The sequence below is a fragment of the Rhinatrema bivittatum genome, chromosome 12, assembly GCF_901001135.1.
Source record: "Rhinatrema bivittatum chromosome 12, aRhiBiv1.1, whole genome shotgun sequence".
In the NCBI taxonomy this organism is placed as follows: Eukaryota; Metazoa; Chordata; class Amphibia; order Gymnophiona; family Rhinatrematidae; genus Rhinatrema; species Rhinatrema bivittatum.
This window is the reverse complement of record NC_042626.1, coordinates 174,323-194,415: the sequence shown is the minus strand read 5'-3', so window position 1 is coordinate 194,415 and position 20,093 is coordinate 174,323. Positions and strand designations below refer to the sequence as shown.

The window sequence follows — 20,093 nt, the reverse complement described above, 5'->3', positions numbered from 1 at the left end:
TCCAGTCTCTCTGGGTGGGGAGCGGTATGACAGAACCAGTCTATGCAAGGCCGGTGGCCAACGGAAGAAGCCTCCTGGTCTATCAGTCGTCTAGAGACAAGAGCGGTGCGATTGGCCCTTCAGGCATTTCTACCCTTGGTGAGGGGCAAGCCAGTGAGGGTCTTGTCAGACAATGCGACAACAGTGGCTTACATCAATTGACAGGGGGGTACCAAGAGTTGAGTGGTGGCTTAGGAGGCCTGGCTTTTGGTCGATTGGGCGGAGCAACATTTGAAGCGCTTGGCAGCCTCCCATATAGTGGCTTTGGACAACATACAAGAAGATTTTCTAAGTCGGCAGCAACTGGACCCTGGGAAGTGGGAGCTGTCAGAAGATGCAATGTGTCTTGTCAGTGGGGCTCACTGTGTGTAGACTTGATGGCAATCCCCCCGAAATACCAAGGCCCCAAGTTTTTTCAGTCGTCGAAGAGAGAGAGGAGCAAAGGGGGTAGATGCCTTGGTTCTGCCTTGACCGACAGACATCCTACTGTATGTGTTTCCTCCTTGGCCATTAGTAGGCAACATCTTGCGGTGCATAGAGTTTCATCCAGGTGACGTGATTCTCATTGCACCAGAAAGGCTGAGATGTCCGTGGTTTACGGACTTAGTCAACCTAGCAGTGGACGGACCATTGCAGCTAGCTCACCTGTTGAATCTCCTGCATCAAGGTCCCGTTTATTGAGATCAGGCAGATCAATTTTGTCTAGCGGCTTGGCTTTTAGAGGCAACGTTTCAAAGATAAAGGTTATTTGGATGCAGTCATTGCTACCCTCTTGCAGTCTTCCACTTCCTTCGCCTATGCAAAGGTATGGAGAGTTTTTGAGGCCTGGTGTTCCGAACAGAGGGTGGATCCTAGGCGAGCCTTGGTGGGGAATATTTTAGCCTTTCTTCAGGACAGTTTGGTCAAAGGGTTATCCTTTCATTCTCTCAGGGTTCAAGTGGTGGCATTAGGATGTTTACGAGATAAAGTTTGAGGATTCATCCAGAGGTTGTGTGTTTTCTTCGGGGAGCAAAACATTTGTGTCCTCCGGTTCGACAGCCGTGTTCTTCCTGGAGCCTTAATGTGGTCTTAAAGAGCATTTGTGCACCACCCTTCAAACCTCTGAGACATGTGACCATGTAGGATCTCACCTTGAAAGTGGTTTTCTTGGTGGCAATCTGTTCAGCTCATCGAATTTCTGAACTTCAAGCCTTGTCATGCAGGAAGCCTTTTTTGAGGATTACGGACGAGGGAGTTTCCTTGAGAATGGTTAAGAACATAAGAACATGCCATACTGGGTCAGACCAAGGGTCCATCAAGCGCAGCATCCTGTTTCCAACAGTGGCCAATCCAGGCCATAAGAACCTGGCAAGTACCCAAAAACTAAGTCTATTCCATGTTACCGTTGCTAGTAATAGCAGTGGCTATTTTCTAAGTCAACTTAATTAATAGCAGGTAATGGACTTCTCCTCCAAGAACTTATCAAATCCTTTTTTAAACACAGCTATACTAACTGCACTAACACATCTTCTAGCAACAAATTCCAGAGTTTAATTGTGCGTTGAGTGAAAAAGAACTTTCTCCGAATAGTTTTAAATGTGCCACATGCTAACTTCATGGAGTGCCCCCTAGTCTTTCTATTATCCGAAAGAGTAAATAACCGATTCACATCTACCCGTTCTAGACCTCTCATGATTTTAAACACCTCTATCATATTCCCCCTCAGTCGTCTCTTCTCCAAGCTGAAAAGTCCTAACCTCTTTAGTCTTTCCTCATAGGGGAGCTGTTCCATTCCCCTTATCATTTTGGTTGCCCTTCTCTGTACCTTCTCCATCACAATTATATCTTTTTTGAGATGCGGTGACCAGAATTGTACACAGTATTCAAGGTGCGGTCTCACCATGGAGTGATACAGAGGCATTATGACATTTTCTGTTTTATTAACCATTCCCTTCCTAATAATTCCCAACATTCTGTTTGCTTTTTTGACTGCCGCAGCACACTGAACCAACGATTTCAATGCATTATTCACTATGACACCTAGATCTCTTTCTTGGGTTGTAGCACATTCTCACAGGAAAAAACAAAAGAGATCACATAACAGATACGCTCACCACCCTACATTGGCTTCCCAGGCTTCCCATTGAACAAAGAATACAGTTCAAAGCACTATGCCTAATACACAAACTCATCCACGACGATAAAGCAGAATGGCTGAACACAGCACTTAGAGTACATGTCCCACACAGAAATCTAAGGTCAGCAAACAGAGCACTCCTTCCCATTCCTTCTGTGAAAACCGCAAGACTTACCCAAGTGAGGGAGCGAGCTCTGTCTCTAGCCGGTCCCATATTATGGAACTCCATGCCCCTTGACCTTAGACTCCAGAGCAATCATAAACTTTTCAAAACACAGCTCAAACCCTGGCTTTACATACAAGCCTTCAAGAAAGGAAACTGATGCGGGAAATGACGGAAAAGTTATGCGGCTTAAAGCACCAATTGCCTAATTTTATAAATCCTTACCGAATTATGTCAACATTTTTAACTGTAGGCAACATTCAGGACATATTGCTATGATACACTTAATCCCCCTAATAAACACCTTATTGTTACCGAAAACTACTGGCACCACCTATGTAATGTATGACCCATATTTTTACTGGTGCCCTATTGTAAACCGTTGTGATGGTGAATAACTTAATGACGGTATATAAAAACTCTTAAATAAAATAAATAAATAAATAGCACCTAATATGGAACCCAACATTGTGTAACTATAGCATGGGTTATTTTTCCCTATATGCAACACCTTGCACTTATCCACATTAAATTTCAACTGCCATTTGGATGCCCAATCTTCCAGTCTCACAAGGTCTTCCTGCAATTTATCACAATCTGCTTGTGATTTAACTACTCTGAACAATTTGTATCACCTGCAAATTTGATTATCTCACTCGTCTTCCTTCCTTTTTGCCCAAGGTGGTGTCATCTCTTCACTTAAATCAGTCAGTAGAACTCCAGTCCTTCTCAAATTTGGACCCCTTGGTGCCACACACTAAAGATTTGTGGCAGTAAGACGTAAAGCGTGCGTTGATGCGGTACCTGGAGATCAACAAGTGTTTCCGCATGTCAGATTATCTTTCTGTACGATGGATTGCTGCTAAAAAGGGACATAAGGAATCAAGGCTCACAATTGCAAGATGGTTGAAAGAAGCTGTTAGTTCGGCGTGTATCTGTCAGGGTCGTCCTGTCCCGGAAGGGCTACAAGCGCATTCTTCTCATTCTCCGGCGGCCTCTTGGGCCGAGGGTCAGCTAGTCTCTCCACAAGAAATCTGTAGAGTGGCTACTTGGAAGTCATTGCACATTTTCACCCGGCATTATCATTTGGATGTCCAGGCTCCAGAAGCCGTGTGCTTCAAGCGGGACCCTCCCACCCTGTTTAAGGAAGCTTTGGCACATCCCAGGAGTCTGGACTGAACTGGGACTGTACAGGTAAAGGAAAATTGGTTCTTGGCTGCTAATTTTCATTCCTGTAGTTCCACAGATCAGTCCAGAGTACTTTCCATCCTCTGGAGGAAAGGGGAAGATTGGAGAGCCCACTCGAATTGCCTTTTTCTGGGATTACTCTGAAGAATAGCAGAGGGTTTTGTTAGACCTACACAGGGTTTTGTGTGGGCGTGATTTTGCCTTGAAGTTTTTCTTCTTCCTACTACTCATTTAGGGGAGATGAGTTCGTTATTCAGGTAGTTGTTTCTGTTTTATTGCATTTCTGGCTTGGGTACACATCAATACTGAGAGACTGCAGGTGGAACCTCAAGTTAAGTGTCAGTCAGGTCTATCCAGTAACGAGCGGTAGGAAGAGCTGCGTTAGTGCCCGGCGCACCTGCGGTTGCCGCACGCACAGTGCAGCTCACCTACCGCTCGATCCTGTATGTAAATAGCTTGCAAATGCAAGCTGCGCCTAAGAAGCGTCCGTGAAGCGTTAGGCCCGCGCACCCAGGATACTGTATAGGCGCTCTATCCAGTAAAATGGGTTGCGCGGGCCTAACGCTTGCCTAGGGCTTCGCAGCCGCGGCATGCATTTGCATGCAATTTGAAGAGAGTATCGAGCGGTAGGTGAAGAGAACTGTGCGTGCGGGGAACGAGGGTGCGCCTGACACTGCCGCACTGTTTCTACCGCGGCCTTAGAGTATCGATCTGACAGAATTACACCCGGTAACCGCTGGGCAGCTCTTGACACAGAATTACACCCGGTGATCGCTGCCAGCAGTTAATGATATTTTAATTTCTTTTTTGAATTAATAAGGGGAGAAAAGAGGTGTTTGTTTGAAATCACTGAAAGACCTGTTCTGCTGTCCTTGTACTAGTCTGGTTTGTAGAGGAGTATGGAAAACACTAATGATACTTTTTGGGGTCTTGGTGTATTTCAGTGGTGGAGGCAGAATGCGAGAAGAGCTCTGCCACAACATACTTCTGGTATCGGGTGACCCTGGACATCTCCAACTCCATTTCAGAGGGAGGGGGGCTGAACTGGAGGATGACCCTCTGTCTGCTGTGTGCTTGGAGCATGGTGGGACTGGCCATGATCAAAGGAATACAGTCTTCAGGAAAGGTGAGAAGCCAAGAGGCAAGGATACATGGGAGCTACTGTGAGAGAGACGGATCCAGAAATGCACAAAATCTCACAGCCAAAGGGACCCTGGAGCAATAGGTGACAAGAGGAGGCAAGTCACTAATGACTTGAGACCAGCTTGCTAAAAGCGGAATATCAAATGCTTATCAATAAATATCAAGGATGGATTAATGAGGGATAAATCATTAAAGGATAGACGTTTGAAGGATAAGTGTGGCATGGTGGTGGGGGGGGGGGGTGAGTGTAAGAAGTGCAGTCTTGACAAACTTTATTCATTCTGTAATTAAACTTAGTTATTTATAACTTATTATATTAATTGTGTGCTTTCGCTCTCTACTCTCCTATCCTGTAAACCCCTTGTTCTTTGTAACTTTATTTTCATAGTTAATTGGTTACCCCTTGTTTCAATGTAAACACCAGTCTTGAGTATCGGTATATCAAAAGTATTTAAATAAATAAAATAAATAATTAGCAATAGAGTTGATTTATTACAATTCATTACGGGTGGGTTTACCTAAAAATACTTTATTTAATATGTACAGAGTACTGCAGCTCTCCCGCTGCTATGTCTATGCCGTTCTGATCCCATCTCCCCATCCTTAATATGTACAGAGTACTGCAGCTCTCCCGCTGCTATGTTTATGCCGTTCTGATCCCATCTCCTCATCCTTAATATGTACAGAGCACTGCAGCTCTCCCGCTGCTATGTTTATGCCGTTCTGATCCCATCTCCCCATCCTTAATATGTACAGAGTACTGCAGCTCTCCCGCTGCTATGTTTATGCCGTTCTGATCCCATCTCCTCATCCTTAATATGTACAGAGTACTGCAGCTCTCCCGCTGCTATGTTTATGCCGTTCTGATCCCATCTCCTCATCCTTAATATGTACAGAGTACTGCAGCTCTCCTGCTGCTATGTTTATGCCGTTCTGATCCCATCTCCTCATCCTTAATATGTACAGAGTACTGCAGCTCTCCTGCTGCTATGTTTATGCCGTTCTGATCCCATCTCCTCATCCTTAATATGTACAGAGCACTGCAGCTCTCCCGCTGCTATGTTTATGCCGTTCTGATCCCATCTCCCCATCCTTAATATGTACAGAGTACTGCAGCTCTCCCGCTGCTATGTTTATGCCGTTCTGATCCCATCTCCCCATCCTTAATATGTACAGAGTACTGCAGCTCTCCTGCTGCTATGTTTATGCCGTTCTGATCCCATCTCCTCATCCTTAATATGTACAGAGTACTGCAGCTCTCCCGCTGCTATGTTTATGCCGTTCTGATCCCGTCTCCCCATCCTTAATATGTACAGAGTACTGCAGCTCTCCTGCTGCTATGTTTATGCCGTTCTGATCCCATCTCCCCATCCTTAATATGTACAGAGCACTGCAGCTCTCCTGCTGCTATGTTTATGCCGTTCTGATCCCATCTCCCCATCCTTAATATGTACAGAGTACTGCAGCTCTCCCGCTGCTATGTCTATGCCGTTCTGATCCCATCTCCTCATCCTTAATATGTACAGAGTACTGCAGCTCTCCTGCTGCTATGTTTATGCCGTTCTGATCCCATCTCCCCATCCTTAATATGTACAGAGTACTGCAGCTCTCCCGCTGCTATGTTTATGCCGTTCTGATCCCATCTCCCCATCCTTAATATGTACAGAGCACTGCAGCTCTCCTGCTGCTATGTTTATGCCGTTCTGATCCCGTCTCCCCATCCTTAATATGTACAGAGTACTGCAGCTCTCCCGCTGCTATGTCTATGCCGTTCTGATCCCATCTCCTCATCCTTAATATGTACAGAGTACTGCAGCTCTCCCGCTGCTATGTCTATGCCGTTCTGATCCCATCTCCTCATCCTTAATATGTACAGAGTACTGCAGCTCTCCCGCTGCTATGTTTATGCCGTTCTGATCCCATCTCCCCATCCTTAATATGTACAGAGTACTGCAGCTCTCCCGCTGCTATGTTTATGCCGTTCTGATCCCATCTCCTCATCCTTAATATGTACAGAGCACTGCAGCTCTCCCGCTGCTATGTTTATGCCGTTCTGATCCCGTCTCCCCATCCTTAATATGTACAGAGTACTGCAGCTCTCCTGCTGCTATGTTTATGCCGTTCTGATCCCATCTCCTCATCCTTAATATGTACAGAGTACTGCAGCTCTCCCGCTGCTATGTCTATGCCGTTCTGATCCCATCTCCCCATCCTTAATATGTACAGAGTACTGCAGCTCTCCCGCTGCTATGTTTATGCCGTTCTGATCCCATCTCCCCATCCTAAATATGTACAGAGCACTGCAGCTCTCCTGCTGCTATGTTTATGCCGTTCTGATCCCATCTCCCCATCCTTAATATGTACAGAGCACTGCAGCTCTCCCACTGCTATGTTTATGCCGTTCTGATCCCATCTCCTCATCCTTAATATGTACAGAGTACTGCAGCTCTCCTGCTGCTATGTTTATGCCGTTCTGATCCCATCTCCCCATCCTTAATATGTACAGAGTACTGCAGCTCTCCCGCTGCTATGTTTATGCCGTTCTGATCCCATCTCCCCATCCTTAATATGTACAGAGTACTGCAGCTCTCCCGCTGCTATGTTTATGCCGTTCTGATCCCATCTCCCCATCCTAAATATGTACAGAGCACTGCAGCTCTCCTGCTGCTATGTTTATGCCGTTCTGATCCCATCTCCCCATCCTTAATATGTACAGAGCACTGCAGCTCTCCCACTGCTATGTTTATGCCGTTCTGATCCCATCTCCTCATCCTTAATATGTACAGAGTACTGCAGCTCTCCTGCTGCTATGTTTATGCCGTTCTGATCCCATCTCCCCATCCTTAATATGTACAGAGTACTGCAGCTCTCCCGCTGCTATGTTTATGCCGTTCTGATCCCATCTCCTCATCCTTAATATGTACAGAGCACTGCAGCTCTCCCGCTGCTATGTTTATGCCGTTCTGATCCCATCTCCTCATCCTTAATATGTACAGAGTACTGCAGCTCTCCTGCTGCTATGTTTATGCCGTTCTGATCCCATCTCCCCATCCTTAATATGTACAGAGCACTGCAGCTCTCCCACTGCTATGTTTATGCCGTTCTGATCCCATCTCCTCATCCTTAATATGTACAGAGTACTGCAGCTCTCCTGCTGCTATGTTTATGCCGTTCTGATCCCATCTCCCCATCCTTAATATGTACAGAGTACTGCAGCTCTCCCGCTGCTATGTCTATGCCGTTCTGATCCCATCTCCTCATCCTTAATATGTACAGAGCACTGCAGCTCTCCCGCTGCTATGTTTATGCCGTTCTGATCCCATCTCCTCATCCTTAATATGTACAGAGCACTGCAGCTCTCCCACTGCTATGTTTATGCCGTTCTGATCCCATCTCCCCATCTGTGCACTCGCTCTATTTGTTACCTATAGAATGGCAAGTTAAATCTAAGCTTTTAGGTTTTTCAGGGAGATAACCCCATGGCAAGGAAGGAAAAGTTTATATCGCTATATAGCTGATATGCAATTACTCTTTCTGGATGAGACTCGGCTGAGACACGCGGCTCTGTCAGAAGTCAGAGGGATGGGGGTCTTACAGGAGCGCATTCTCTTGCAAGGGTCCCACATTATGGAATTTGCTATCGAAGGTCCTATTTATTTATGTAGACATTTTATATACCGTCGTTCCATATATAGATCACAGTGGTTTACAAAGGGACATTCATATTTATAGCTCAACAGACAATGATTGCTTACATATGTGGTAATTATAGACAGGCACTAATATTTAACAAGTGACATTTTCTAGTACATATTAATAATTCGTGTAGGACTTAAGGCAAAGAGTACTGAAAGTAAATGCTAACCACAAAGAGACATTACTGCACAATGTCAATAATCTACCTCTGTAAAGTTTATATTTATTCCTATCTATTCTTATTCTCCTTCATTCCCCAGTTTAATGACCTTGTTATATTGTAACATTTTGCTTCTTCTGCACTGGTTAAATGAACAAAGTTTTCACTCCCCTGTTATCTGTAAATCGGCCTGATATGATTGTATCATGAATGCCGGTGTAGAAAAGCCTTAAATAAATAAATTAAAACTAAATGGGGTTTTTTGCATCTTATTCAGCAGGTTGTTTTGAGAATCTTACATTCTCTCGTTTCATTTTTTATCTTTTGTCCTTTTTGTCTTTGTGGTTCTGTATGTTGTGATGTTTTTAAGTTAATTTATACGCATTTTTTGAATAGCCATGTTTTTAGCTCACATTTAAATCTCTTCCTATCTGGTAAAATATGTAAGGTCTCAGGCAGAGAATTCCAGAGCTTTGAACCCACTATGGAAACCCTCGATCTCTTACTTGTGTGCTCCGTATTGTAGGAATAGTCAGCAGGCCTTTATTCTGAGATCTTAGTGTTCGCTGTGGATTATATGCTTGTATTGTAACCCCTAACAAGCCAGTGGTATTGCAATGAATGATGTTGAATATTAGCGTTAATGTTTTATAGTAGATTTTGGATTGTACTGGTAACCAATGTAGTGACATCAGTGAGGGTGTAATGTGATCATATTTCCTGTACCCTAGTGGCATTTTGTAGGGTTTTAAGTGGCATGCTGGAAGACCTAGAAGTTAGGAGTTACAGTAGTCTAGGTTTGAGAAGATTAGAGTTTGAAATATCTTATGGAAAGAAGAGAGTTGGAAATCTTTTAGGAAATCTGTTAAGGGATTCTTTTTACATCTGCACTTAATTGCTCTTTGTGTTGGTTGCTGGGGTAAAACTATCAGAGAGCACATGTACTGAGAGGTAGCACTTGGGCAAAATGAAATGGATTGGTTTTCTAAGAAGTATTATTTGCTAAATATTGCTTGGTTTTGTTTAGATAACCATTGTTTGTGACTAGGCCTGTTTTTATGTCATTTTTATATATCTATCATTTCATATTTTTGATATGTAAGTTTGCTGGCATCAAACAAGTGAAAGCCAATAAGTAAAGACAGTGGGAGAAAAGGTTGCTAGGGAAGAGTAATAATGAAAAGTGGATGGCATTCAGGAAGTTACAGAGAAAGAGAGCTTCTCTCACCCACCCGTCCCTCTTTTTCTGCTAGGTGATGTATTTCAGCTCTCTCTTCCCCTATGTTGTTTTGCTTTGTTTCCTGGTTCGGGGGCTGCTGTTGAGAGGTGCCATCGATGGTATTCTTCACATGCTAACTCCTAAGGTAAGCTTCCTCTGTGCACAAATTCATAAAGCTGAATAATTACAAAATGCCTCCTTTCTTGACCTCTCTCTGTCTCCCAGTTTTGCTGCCGGTTCTTTTGGAGTGGAGTGTTCCCTCTGTCTCATTCACGGCCTTTCCTTCACTCTGGCTTTCTTTCTTGCTCTTTGCTGTTTCTCATTTGTTCTGCCTCTGTCTCTCTCACTCCTTTTCCTTGGCTGTTTCTCTGCAGGTAGAAAAGATGCTGGATCCCCAGGTCTGGCGAGAAGCAGCAACTCAGGTCTTCTTTGCTCTGGGTCTGGGATTTGGAGGTGTCATAGCATTTTCTAGCTATAATAAGCAAGACAATAACTGTCATTTTGATGCTGCCCTCGTCTCCTTCATTAACTTCTTCACGTCCGTCCTGGCAACGCTGGTGGTATTTGCTGTGCTCGGGTTCAAGGCCAATGTAATGAATGAGAAGTGTGTGGTGGAGTAAGTGATTCAGTTCTAGATAAGGTTCTAGATAAGGCTCATGGGGATGAACTAGAACTCTTCTGCACCCCAGGGATTCACCTATTTTCATTTCAAAGTATTTTACTTCCAAACATGGAGATAGTAGAAGGTGGAATATTTGACCAACTAAATCTGTTTTGTTAGGGTGGTCTTCTTTTGACATTTCAAAACTTATATCTTTGAAATTTTTCTGCTTACAAAACTTAAAATGTAATGGAAGCCCCCTACTGCACAATTAAAGAGGGTAATGTGGAGGCCGGCGTGTCGTGGGGGCAGGGTTATTGGAGGCCAGAGAGCAGATTGTAGCAGCATGCTCTCCTGATGAGCTACTTTGATAAGTTGAGTTGCATTTAATGGAAAGACTCAATTATTTTATTTAGCTGAATTACTGTGAACTACAGAGTCCCTATACAGATTACGTTTGGTGGCGAAGCCCCTATGTCTCCTATGACTTTTCTTTACAGGAATGCGGAGAAGATTCTAGAATACCTGAACTTACGGGTCCTGAGTCATGATCTCATCCCACCTCATGTAAACTTTTCTCACCTGACAGCCACGGATTACAGAGAGATGTACAATGTCATAAGGACTGTGAAAGAGGATCACTTTCAGGAGCTGGGGCTGGATGCCTGTTTATTGGAAGATGAACTCAATAAGGTTTCCAATAATTCCTCTGACTATTTAGTTGAAAGTGCCAGTGCATGTATATCACTGCTGGGAGTGCAATAGGATGCTAATTGATGTGTTTGTTTAGTCATATCTGAGCGCTTATGCATGTATATGTAATTTAATTCCTCTAAGTATATGTTATATATATTTTGAGTGCTTGTGTATATCACTAGGGGTGTATGCTAAGGTATGTGTATGCATGGCTGGATGAAAGTGTGTGATAAGGGGATGGAACAGCTCCCCTATGAGGAAAGGCTGAAGAGGTTAGAGCTGTTCAGCTTGGAGAAGAGACGGCTGAGGGGGGATATGATAGAGGTCTTTAAGATCATGAGAGGTCTTGAACGAGTAGATGTGACTCGGTTATTTTCACTTTCGAATAATAGAAGGACTAGGGGGCATTCCATGAAGTTAGCAAGTAGCACATTTAAGACTAATCGGAGAAAATTCTTTTTCACTCAACGCACAATAAAGCTCTGGAATTTGTTGCCAGAGGATGTGGTTAGTGCAGTTAGTGTAGCTGGGTTCAAAAAAGGTTTGGATAAGTTCTTGGAGGAGAAATCCATTAATGGCTCTTAATCAATTATACTTAGGGAATAGCCACTGCTATTAATTGCATCAGTAGCATGGGATCTTCTTAGTGTTTGGGTAATTGCCAGATTCTTGTGGCCTGGTTTTGGCCTCTGTTGGAAACAGGATGCTGGGCTTGATGGACCCTTGGTCTGACCCAGCATGGCATTTTCTTATGTTCATGTGTTAGGTAGGACTACCATCCTGCTGTCCTTGGAGAAAGCAGAGTTGCTTACTCATAACAGGTGTTCTCCAAGGACAGCAGGATGTTAGTCCTCACGAAACCTGCCTGCCACCCTGCAGGGTTGGGTTTCTCACGGTTTGTTTTATTTTTCGCAAATTCTATATTATAAGACTGAAGAGGAACCCCGTGTGTACACATGGCTAGTGGCATGCTGGGCATACTTAGTGTGCCAATCAAAGTTTCCCGTGCCAGGCTCCATCTGATGATGTCACCCATGTATGACGACTAACATCCTGCTGTCCTTGGAGAACACCTGTCACAGGTAAGAAGCTCTGCTTTTTTGTGGCAATTTGTTCTGTGCGTAGAGTCTATGAACTGCAGGCCTTGTCTTGCGGGGAACCCTTTCTGCGAGTCATTCCGGGGACAATACAGTTGCGTACTGTTCCTTCATTTTTGCCAAAGATGGTCTCAGATTTTCACTTGAATCGGTCAATCTCATGTAGATGAATATCACCTGTTATGGTCCTTGGACGTCAAGAGGCATATCTTCAGGTATTTAGAGGTTTCTGAACCTCTCAGGAAGATGGACCAGCTGTTTCTACTCCATGGTGGGAGTAAACAGGGTGAGCTGGCGTCATGGGCTACAATAGCCCACTGGATTAAGGAGATGGTCATGAATGTGTATGTGGATATTTATTTATTTATTTATTTATTTAACAACTTTTAATATACCGACGTTCGAATGGCACATCACGCCGGTTTACAAGTAACTCAAATAAAGGAGGAATTACAATGAACAGGGAGCAGGGGATGGGAGCAGGCCAGAAAGAGGAGAGGGGTAAGGGAGACAGGAGAAGAGAGGTAAAAATAGGTAGCATGAAATAGAGAATAAAAAACAACTGTCGAAATAGAAGGAACTTATTTACAGAAGGATCTATTTACAATAGTTGCAACTAAAATAAGATTTTTTACCTCAGTTTAACTGAACAATTTTGTAATATTGCAGTACGATAAAATGAAAGGGCGGTCGGGGGATGGCAATGAAATATTGCCTTAGGATAAGGGGGAGGGCGGGCGGAGTAGACTAGGAGAGGGGGACTGGGTGGGTGCGTCTAGGTTTGGTTGGTTTCAGGATAGGCCTTTCTGAAAAGCCAAGTTTTGATACCTTTTTTGAATGTGGCCAGGCAGGGTTCAAGGCGGAGAAAAGTGGGAAGGGAGTTCCAGAGGGTAGGGCCCGCTATGGTAAAGGCCCTTTCTCTCGTGGAGGTGAGATGAGCAATTTTAAGGGAGGGAGTATGTAGGGTACCTGCGAGGGAGGATCTGGTTGGACGGTTGGTTATACGGAAGTGAGGCGAGTCCTTGAGCCAGGGATTGGTTTTGTAGAGCAGATTGTGAAGGATGGTAAGGGTTTTATACTGTATACGGAAGGAGATGGGTAACCAGTGGAGGTCCTTAAGTATGGGGGTGATGTGGTCTCTTTTTCGGGTGTTCGTTAAGATTCTCGCCATGGCGTTCTGTAGGATTTGTAGGGGTTTGATGGTCGACTCTGGGAGGCCAAGGAGGAGGGAATTGCAGTAGTCCACTTTGGAGAGGGTAGTGGTCTGCAGGACTAGTCGGAAATCTTGTGTGTGGAGCAGTGGTTTAAGCTTTTTCAGGATGTGGAGTTTGTAAAAGTCCCCCTTTAGAAGGGATTTAATATGAGCTTTGAAATCGAGGTGCTGGTCTAGTTCAATACCAAGGTCTCTAACAGTCAGTGATGAAGCGGGGGGAGAGGATATGTTATTGGGGGGGTGAGAGTTCAGGTTGATTAGATACTGAGCAGCCATCGCCTAGTCAGATTAGGGCTAGTTCTACTAGGGATCAGGTAGTGTCACGGGCAGAGATTAGATTGCTGTCTTCCATCGAGATTTGCCGAGCTGCGACATCGTCCTCTTTATACACCTTTTCCAGGCATTACCACCTAGATGTGCAGGCCTGGGAGGAGGCAGCTTTCTCACTTGTGGTAGTGATTGGACCATGGACAGCCCATACATACAATCTGGATAAATGGCATTTGAAAATTGTCCTCATAAGCCTCTATGATTAAGAACATAAGAAAATGCCATACTGGGTCAGACCAAGGGTCCATCAAGCCCAGCATCCTGTTTCCAACAGTGGCCAATCCAGGCCATAAGAACCTGGCAAGTACCCTAAAAAACTAAGTCTATTCCATGTAACCATTGCTAATGGCAGTGGCTATTCTCTAAGTGAACTTAATAGCAGGTAATGGACTTCTCCTCCAAGAACTTATCCAATCCTTTTTTAAACACAGCTACACTAACTGCACTAACCACATCCTCTGGCAACAAATTCCAGAGTTTAATTGTGCGTTGAGTAAAAAAGAACTTTCTCCGATTAGTTTTAAATGTGCCCCATGCTAACTTCATGGAGTGTCCCCCTAGTCTTTCTACTATCCGAAAGAGTAAATAACCGATTCCTGCAGGTCTTTCACTCCTGTTGTCTTGCTAAGCTTTTTACACTGCTCTCCCTTCATATTGCCTGCAGCTGTGTTTAATTCCTATCTGTATGTGTTTTGGATGTCCCCAGAGCTCTAATTAACCCTTTCAGCACTTCTAACAGTGAAAGAGCTTTCTTCTGCTAAAAATTAATTCTGTTTATCAGGGTCATATTATGTATGTGAAATTGATGACTTCTGCAGTTGTGGGAGCATTAGGATGTATGTATGTCAGAGTCATTGTATGACTGAATATGTCTGTGAAGGAGGGGTAAACAGAAACCTTATTTACCAGTTTTATTCTTGCCTATGTTTGAAAAATGCGCTTGCCCCCATGCAGGCTGTGCAGGGAACAGGATTGGCTTTCATTGCATTCACTGAGGCAATGACCCATTTCCCAGCCTCTCCTTTCTGGTCTGTGATGTTCTTCCTGATGCTTATAAATCTGGGCCTGGGCAGCATGATTGGGACCATGGAAGGCATCATCACTCCCATTAGTGATACTTTCAAGGTGCGCAAAGAACTCCTCGCAGGTAAGTGCTCTTTCCATCCCTGCTAATCCACAGACCCTCTCACCCCTCACTCTCCCAGCAATCCTAATGCTTCTCCTGTCCCACCCCTGCCAGTCAATACAAAATGTCTCCATATTCTACCAATTACAGAACCAGAGCCTCATTCACCCTCACGAATCAGAGAGCCTCAGCCACCCCCACCAGTCACAGAACCTTTCTTCTCCAACTAATCGGAGCCCTTCATTCCCACTAATCACAGAGCTTGTCCCACTTTCTCCAATTACAGAGCTCCTGCAATCACAAAGACTTTTCTATTCCCCACCTCCCCATAAAACCTCTACTACTTCCATGAACTACCTCCTCCCAGCCCCACTAATTAGAGTCTGTTTCAACCAATCACAAAACCCTACTCCATCAACGAACCACTTTCTGCCCTACCTGTTCCACGTCCACCAATCAAAGCGCCTCCCACCTAATCCAACCAGAAAATGTCTTCTACCTCCATCAACTGCAGAAACTCTCTCTCTCCCCATCACAGAGCCCTTATGCCCTCACCAATCACAACTCCCAAACTGCCTTTCCCCCTTGTCACAAATCACCAAACCCTTCCCAGAGTGCCTTATCTACTTCAGCTAATCAGAGAATCCCATCCCCTGCTTGTCCACCAAGCAGCATCGTCTGGCATAATCACAAAACGTCTCCTTTCCTCCCTAATCATACAGACCTTCACCTCACAGCTCCAGGGAAATACCTTCTGTTCCTGAATGTAATCAGCCATGAAGTGCCTGAAAAGTGAAATATAAATAATAAATGCATTACAATTACAGATCCTCTCCCTGCCCAACCACTGCTGTCATCCTATCTCTCCAACCACAGGCCCCGCCAACTTGCACCAAATCTACCCACTCCCTCCAGAACCCCATCCACCTCCAGTCAAAAAGTACCTCCCATCTCTACCAATCACAGAACCCCCCACCATTACCACCCCAATCACAGAGCTGCTCCCAGCTCTCTCAACCTCGCCAATTGCACTCCCTTTGCCACCCGCTCCAGTCATAGATCTTGTCCAATGCATAAGTAGAGATGCTTAAAGCGCTGAGTCATTGTTCCTTCTCTTGCTTTTTTCGCTGCAGTTAGCTGTTGTGTCTGCGCCTTCCTGGTGGGTTTGATCTTCATGCAGCACTCCGGGAATTACTTTGTGACCATGTTTGATGATTATTCAGCCACGCTGCCGCTCACCATTGTGGTCATCCTAGAGAACATCGCTGTAGCTTGGGTTTATGGGACAAAGAAGTAAGAAAGAGGCTGAGACACAAGTCTGTGGCCTTCATTCCATCCTTGGGTTACCACATGTCCCAGGCTTTACGTGAACAAGCTTGTAAAAAAAACCAAAAACAAACTTAATTCTATATCAGGATCCTGGCTTTAACTCTGTAGTAGTATTAAACCAATAAGTAGTGAAAGAAATTTGCCCAGTGCTGTTTTTGACTTAAGCTTCCTCTCAGCTGTTACTGAAATGCCCCAGAAATCTGTTCCTGTGTTTCTGAGCAGCAGCTCTACAAATGCTGGACAGAAAGTGGGGGTCCATCCTAAGCCAACCAAGCTCCAACCCCACCCTTTCTCTTATCTCCCCAACCTGGGCTCTGAGTCTGACAGCAGCAGTTACAGCACCCTCTTTCCCCAGCCTTCCCACTCCCATGGAGGAGGACAGTGGTTCCTCAGGCTACATCCTCCTCCTGCTGCTTTGAATGTGGAGCTATAGTGTCCTGTGTGGTCAGGCTTGATGCACCACTGCTCTCCTCCTGCCAGCAATCAGTGCAAGAGACTCAACCCAACCTAGCCTGGCCTGAGCCACAATGATTATGTGGGATGGGCCAGATTTTTGTGGCCCTTCTCAAGGCTTTGCTGCGCTGCCATCCACAGCCCATGTGGCGCATCCCATTTTGATGCCTGTGGCATGAAGAAACTGAACTGGTATGAACAGTGATCTCTGTTGCTTGTCCTGTAAATGTGCCCTCTTTCACTCTATTCTTATACGTTGTCACGTCCACTCTCAAACCTTCATTCAACCCACCCCATCTGTCCTTCCTATCTATTTAAATAATGTATATACTGCTCACCCTTTGCTCAGAGTGGTTAACAGTAGTACATACAAAACCAAAAGACAGAGCAGACATTTAAAATTATCAGATAGAAACATTCAATGATGAGTCAAAATATAGTAAAATTCCAATAGATTCAAGATTTAAAAAACACACAAGGTTGTTCTGTCTCCATTGTATCCCTTCTCATGTTGCCACTTCTTGCTTCCCTACATTTGTCTTCCTTTCAATGAAGCCCATTTCCCTGTGGAAGGGATGTGCAGCTGCTGTCTCAGTCAGTACACCAGCATGGATTTCAATTTTTTTTAATTTGAAATGGAAAGAAAAGAAACAAAAAAAAAAGGTTAGGTCCAGGCCCAGCATCTGCATCCCTTACCCTAGTCACAGGTCTTTACATAGAAATACGAGAGGAAAAGACCGCATGGCCTATCCGGACTGCTCATCCGTCCAATAAATTTACCTTAGAGCCCCTGTAATCATCCCAGGCTTTCTTGAATTCAGAACCTGCTCTTCTCTCCACCACCTGCACTGGGAGGCCGTTCCATGCATCCACCACCCTCTCTCTAAAGAAACATTTCCTAAGATTACTCCTGAACCTGCCCCCTTTCACCCCTATCTCATGACCCCTTGTCCTAGAGCCTCCTTTCCATTGAAAGAGGCTCCCCTCCTATGCATGGAAACCTTTGAGATATTTGAATGTCTCTATCATATCTCCTCTATCTCGCCCTTCCTCTAGAGTGTACATGTTCAGATCTTTAACTGGTCAATTTTCAAAGGCTTGTATGTGCCAAAACGGAGACAGATATGCATGACTCGGATCTGCATGCACCATGCAGATTTTAAAAGCCAGTGGTCCTGCATGCATCTCTCGGTACAAGCACAAAAACGTTTTCTGTAAAAGGGGCATGGGCAGGCCAGGATTGCACCATGAAGGCAGCTTATAAGTAGTTGCGTGCACAAACATGCGCCGGGGTACCCTACAGCATAACTTTACTTGCGCTATGGATAGCGTGCAAGTCATGTAAGAAAAAAAACAAGGCTAGCTAGCAGGGTTTTAAGGCAATAATCTGCTCAATAATAATAATAATCCCCAATAATCTGCTCATACCAACTCTCAAATGAACTAAGAACTATAATTTACTATCTAACTCATTTCCCTCCTCTTCCAACCTTACATTACTCCCTAGAATTGTTATTCTATGTTTTACTGTAATGTTCACTATATTATAATAATATTTCAAAATTTCCTTGGATATATTTGTTCACTATGTAAACCGTTATGATGGCTTTACCGAATGACGGTAAATAAATAAATGGGGCTAATAGGGTAAAAGGGAAGCTAGTTATCTAGAGGGTTTAGGAAGTCCTTGGAAAAAGGCCTATTGTGTCGCCACGAGTACCCCTCCACTTACCCTCTCGAGACGGTCCTGTGTGCGTTCCGTTACCAATTGACAGAGCAGTTCTCCTTGCAGAGAATCCTGGATCTCCCTGCTTCTAGAAAATACTGCACTTGGGATGTCCCAATCAACATCTGGAAGATTGAACTCCCCTAGTAGCAGCACCTTCCCTTTCTCAGCAATCCTGTGAAAGTCCTCCATTAAACCTCTCTCCATTAAACCTCTCTATATTATGGCAATATACAGTTCCAGCAGTCCAATAAACGATCCCTACTCACTTCTGCCCCACTCTGCTGCTTCTCTTAACAGTGCCGGCCTTTACATTTTTCCGTGCAACAAAATGACACTTGCCAACTAAGAGAGGCCAGCAGCTTTTTAATGTACTGCAAAATTTAAAGGCTGGCACCGTTATGAGAAAGCATTGGTGAGGGAGGAGTGATGGAGGATCGGTTCCTGCTCCGTGAAAAGAGACCGCAGGATGGCAGGACTTGAGGGGCCCTCTGTGGTTGTACAAAAATTGGGGAGTGAAGAAAGACTTGTATTTAAAAAATGCTTGCTGAAAAGAAAATGAATGAAAAGAAGTGAAATTTTCCTTCATTCTCAAAATGAAAGGAAACAAAACAAAAAATTTTGTTAAAATTTCCACTTCATTTCAAATGAAAGCGCATCCCTGGTTATATCCAGATTCCAATCCTCCTCATCTTCTCTCAACAAAATCCTCCTCCTCTGTTCTGTTACTAAAAGCAGAGATTTTTTCTTTTTGTCCCTAGATTCATGCAAGAATTGACAGAGATGCTGGGTTTTCGCCCATACCAGTACTATTTTTATGCATGGAAATACATCTCACCCATTTGCATGGCGATGCTGCTGTCAGCTAGCATCATCCAGCTAGGGATAAGTCCGCCGGGGTACAATGCCTGGATAAAGGATATGGTGAGTATGCATCCTATAGACATTCATTATAGTACCAACAGATCTCTATACAGCTTTCCCTATTCTCTTCTACTGAATTACTGCCCTTCATAGTAATTTTGTTGATTATGGCATAAGGAGACCAGAGGTTCATTGAATCCAGCCCTCTGATTGCCTAACAGCTCTATCTATATGTTGATCTAGTCATTAGTAAACCAACTTTGTTCTCTAACCAACTACACATCAAAAATATCCTTCATATCCCGTCTGTAAAGCACCTTATCCAAGAGGTCTGCTCCTTATCCTTATCCAAGAGGTCTGCTCCTTATCCTTATCCTTATCCAAGAGGTCTGCTCCTTATCCTTATCCTTATCCAAGAGGTCTGCTCCTTATCCTTATCCTTATCCAAGAGGTCTGACCCTTATCCTTATCCTTATCCAAGAGGTCTGCTCCTTATCCTTATCCTTATCCAAGAGGTCTGCTCCTTATCCTTATCCTTATCCAAGAGGTCTGCTCCTTATCCTTATCCAAGAGGTCTGACCCTTATCCTTATCCAAGAGGTCTGCTCCTTATCCTTATCCAATATCCAAGAGGTCTGACCCTTATCCTTATCCAAGAGGTCTGCTCCTTATCCTTATCCAATATCCAAGAGGTCTGCCCCTTATCCAATATCCAAGAGGTCTGCTCCTTATCCTTATCCTTATCCAAGAGGTCTGCTCCTTATCCTTATCCTTATCCAAGAGGTCTGACCCTTATCCTTATCCTTATCCAAGAGGTCTGACCCTTATCCTTATCCAATATCCAAGAGGTCTGACCCTTATCCTTATCCTTATCCAAGAGGTCTGCTCCTTATCCTTATCCTTATCCAAGAGGTCTGCTCCTTATCCTTATCCTT

General features: G+C 44.3%; 1 protein-coding gene across 5 annotated transcripts in view; it reads left to right on the top strand.

Annotated features, from left to right (window-relative positions):
• The window catches only part of SLC6A17 (solute carrier family 6 member 17), a 64,691-nt gene that overhangs the window by 23,815 nt on the left and 20,783 nt on the right, over positions 1-20,093 (top strand). For all 5 annotated transcript variants that reach the window (XM_029573494.1, XM_029573493.1, XM_029573491.1 and 2 more), the window contains 7 exons: positions 4,451-4,632; positions 9,759-9,869; positions 10,099-10,340; positions 10,826-11,018; positions 14,616-14,808; positions 15,921-16,080; positions 19,057-19,219. In XM_029573494.1, coding sequence (XP_029429354.1) covers positions 4,451-4,632; positions 9,759-9,869; positions 10,099-10,340; positions 10,826-11,018; positions 14,616-14,808; positions 15,921-16,080; positions 19,057-19,219 — 1,244 coding nt within the window. The remainder of the gene's footprint in view (positions 1-4,450; positions 4,633-9,758; positions 9,870-10,098; positions 10,341-10,825; positions 11,019-14,615; positions 14,809-15,920; positions 16,081-19,056; positions 19,220-20,093) is intronic.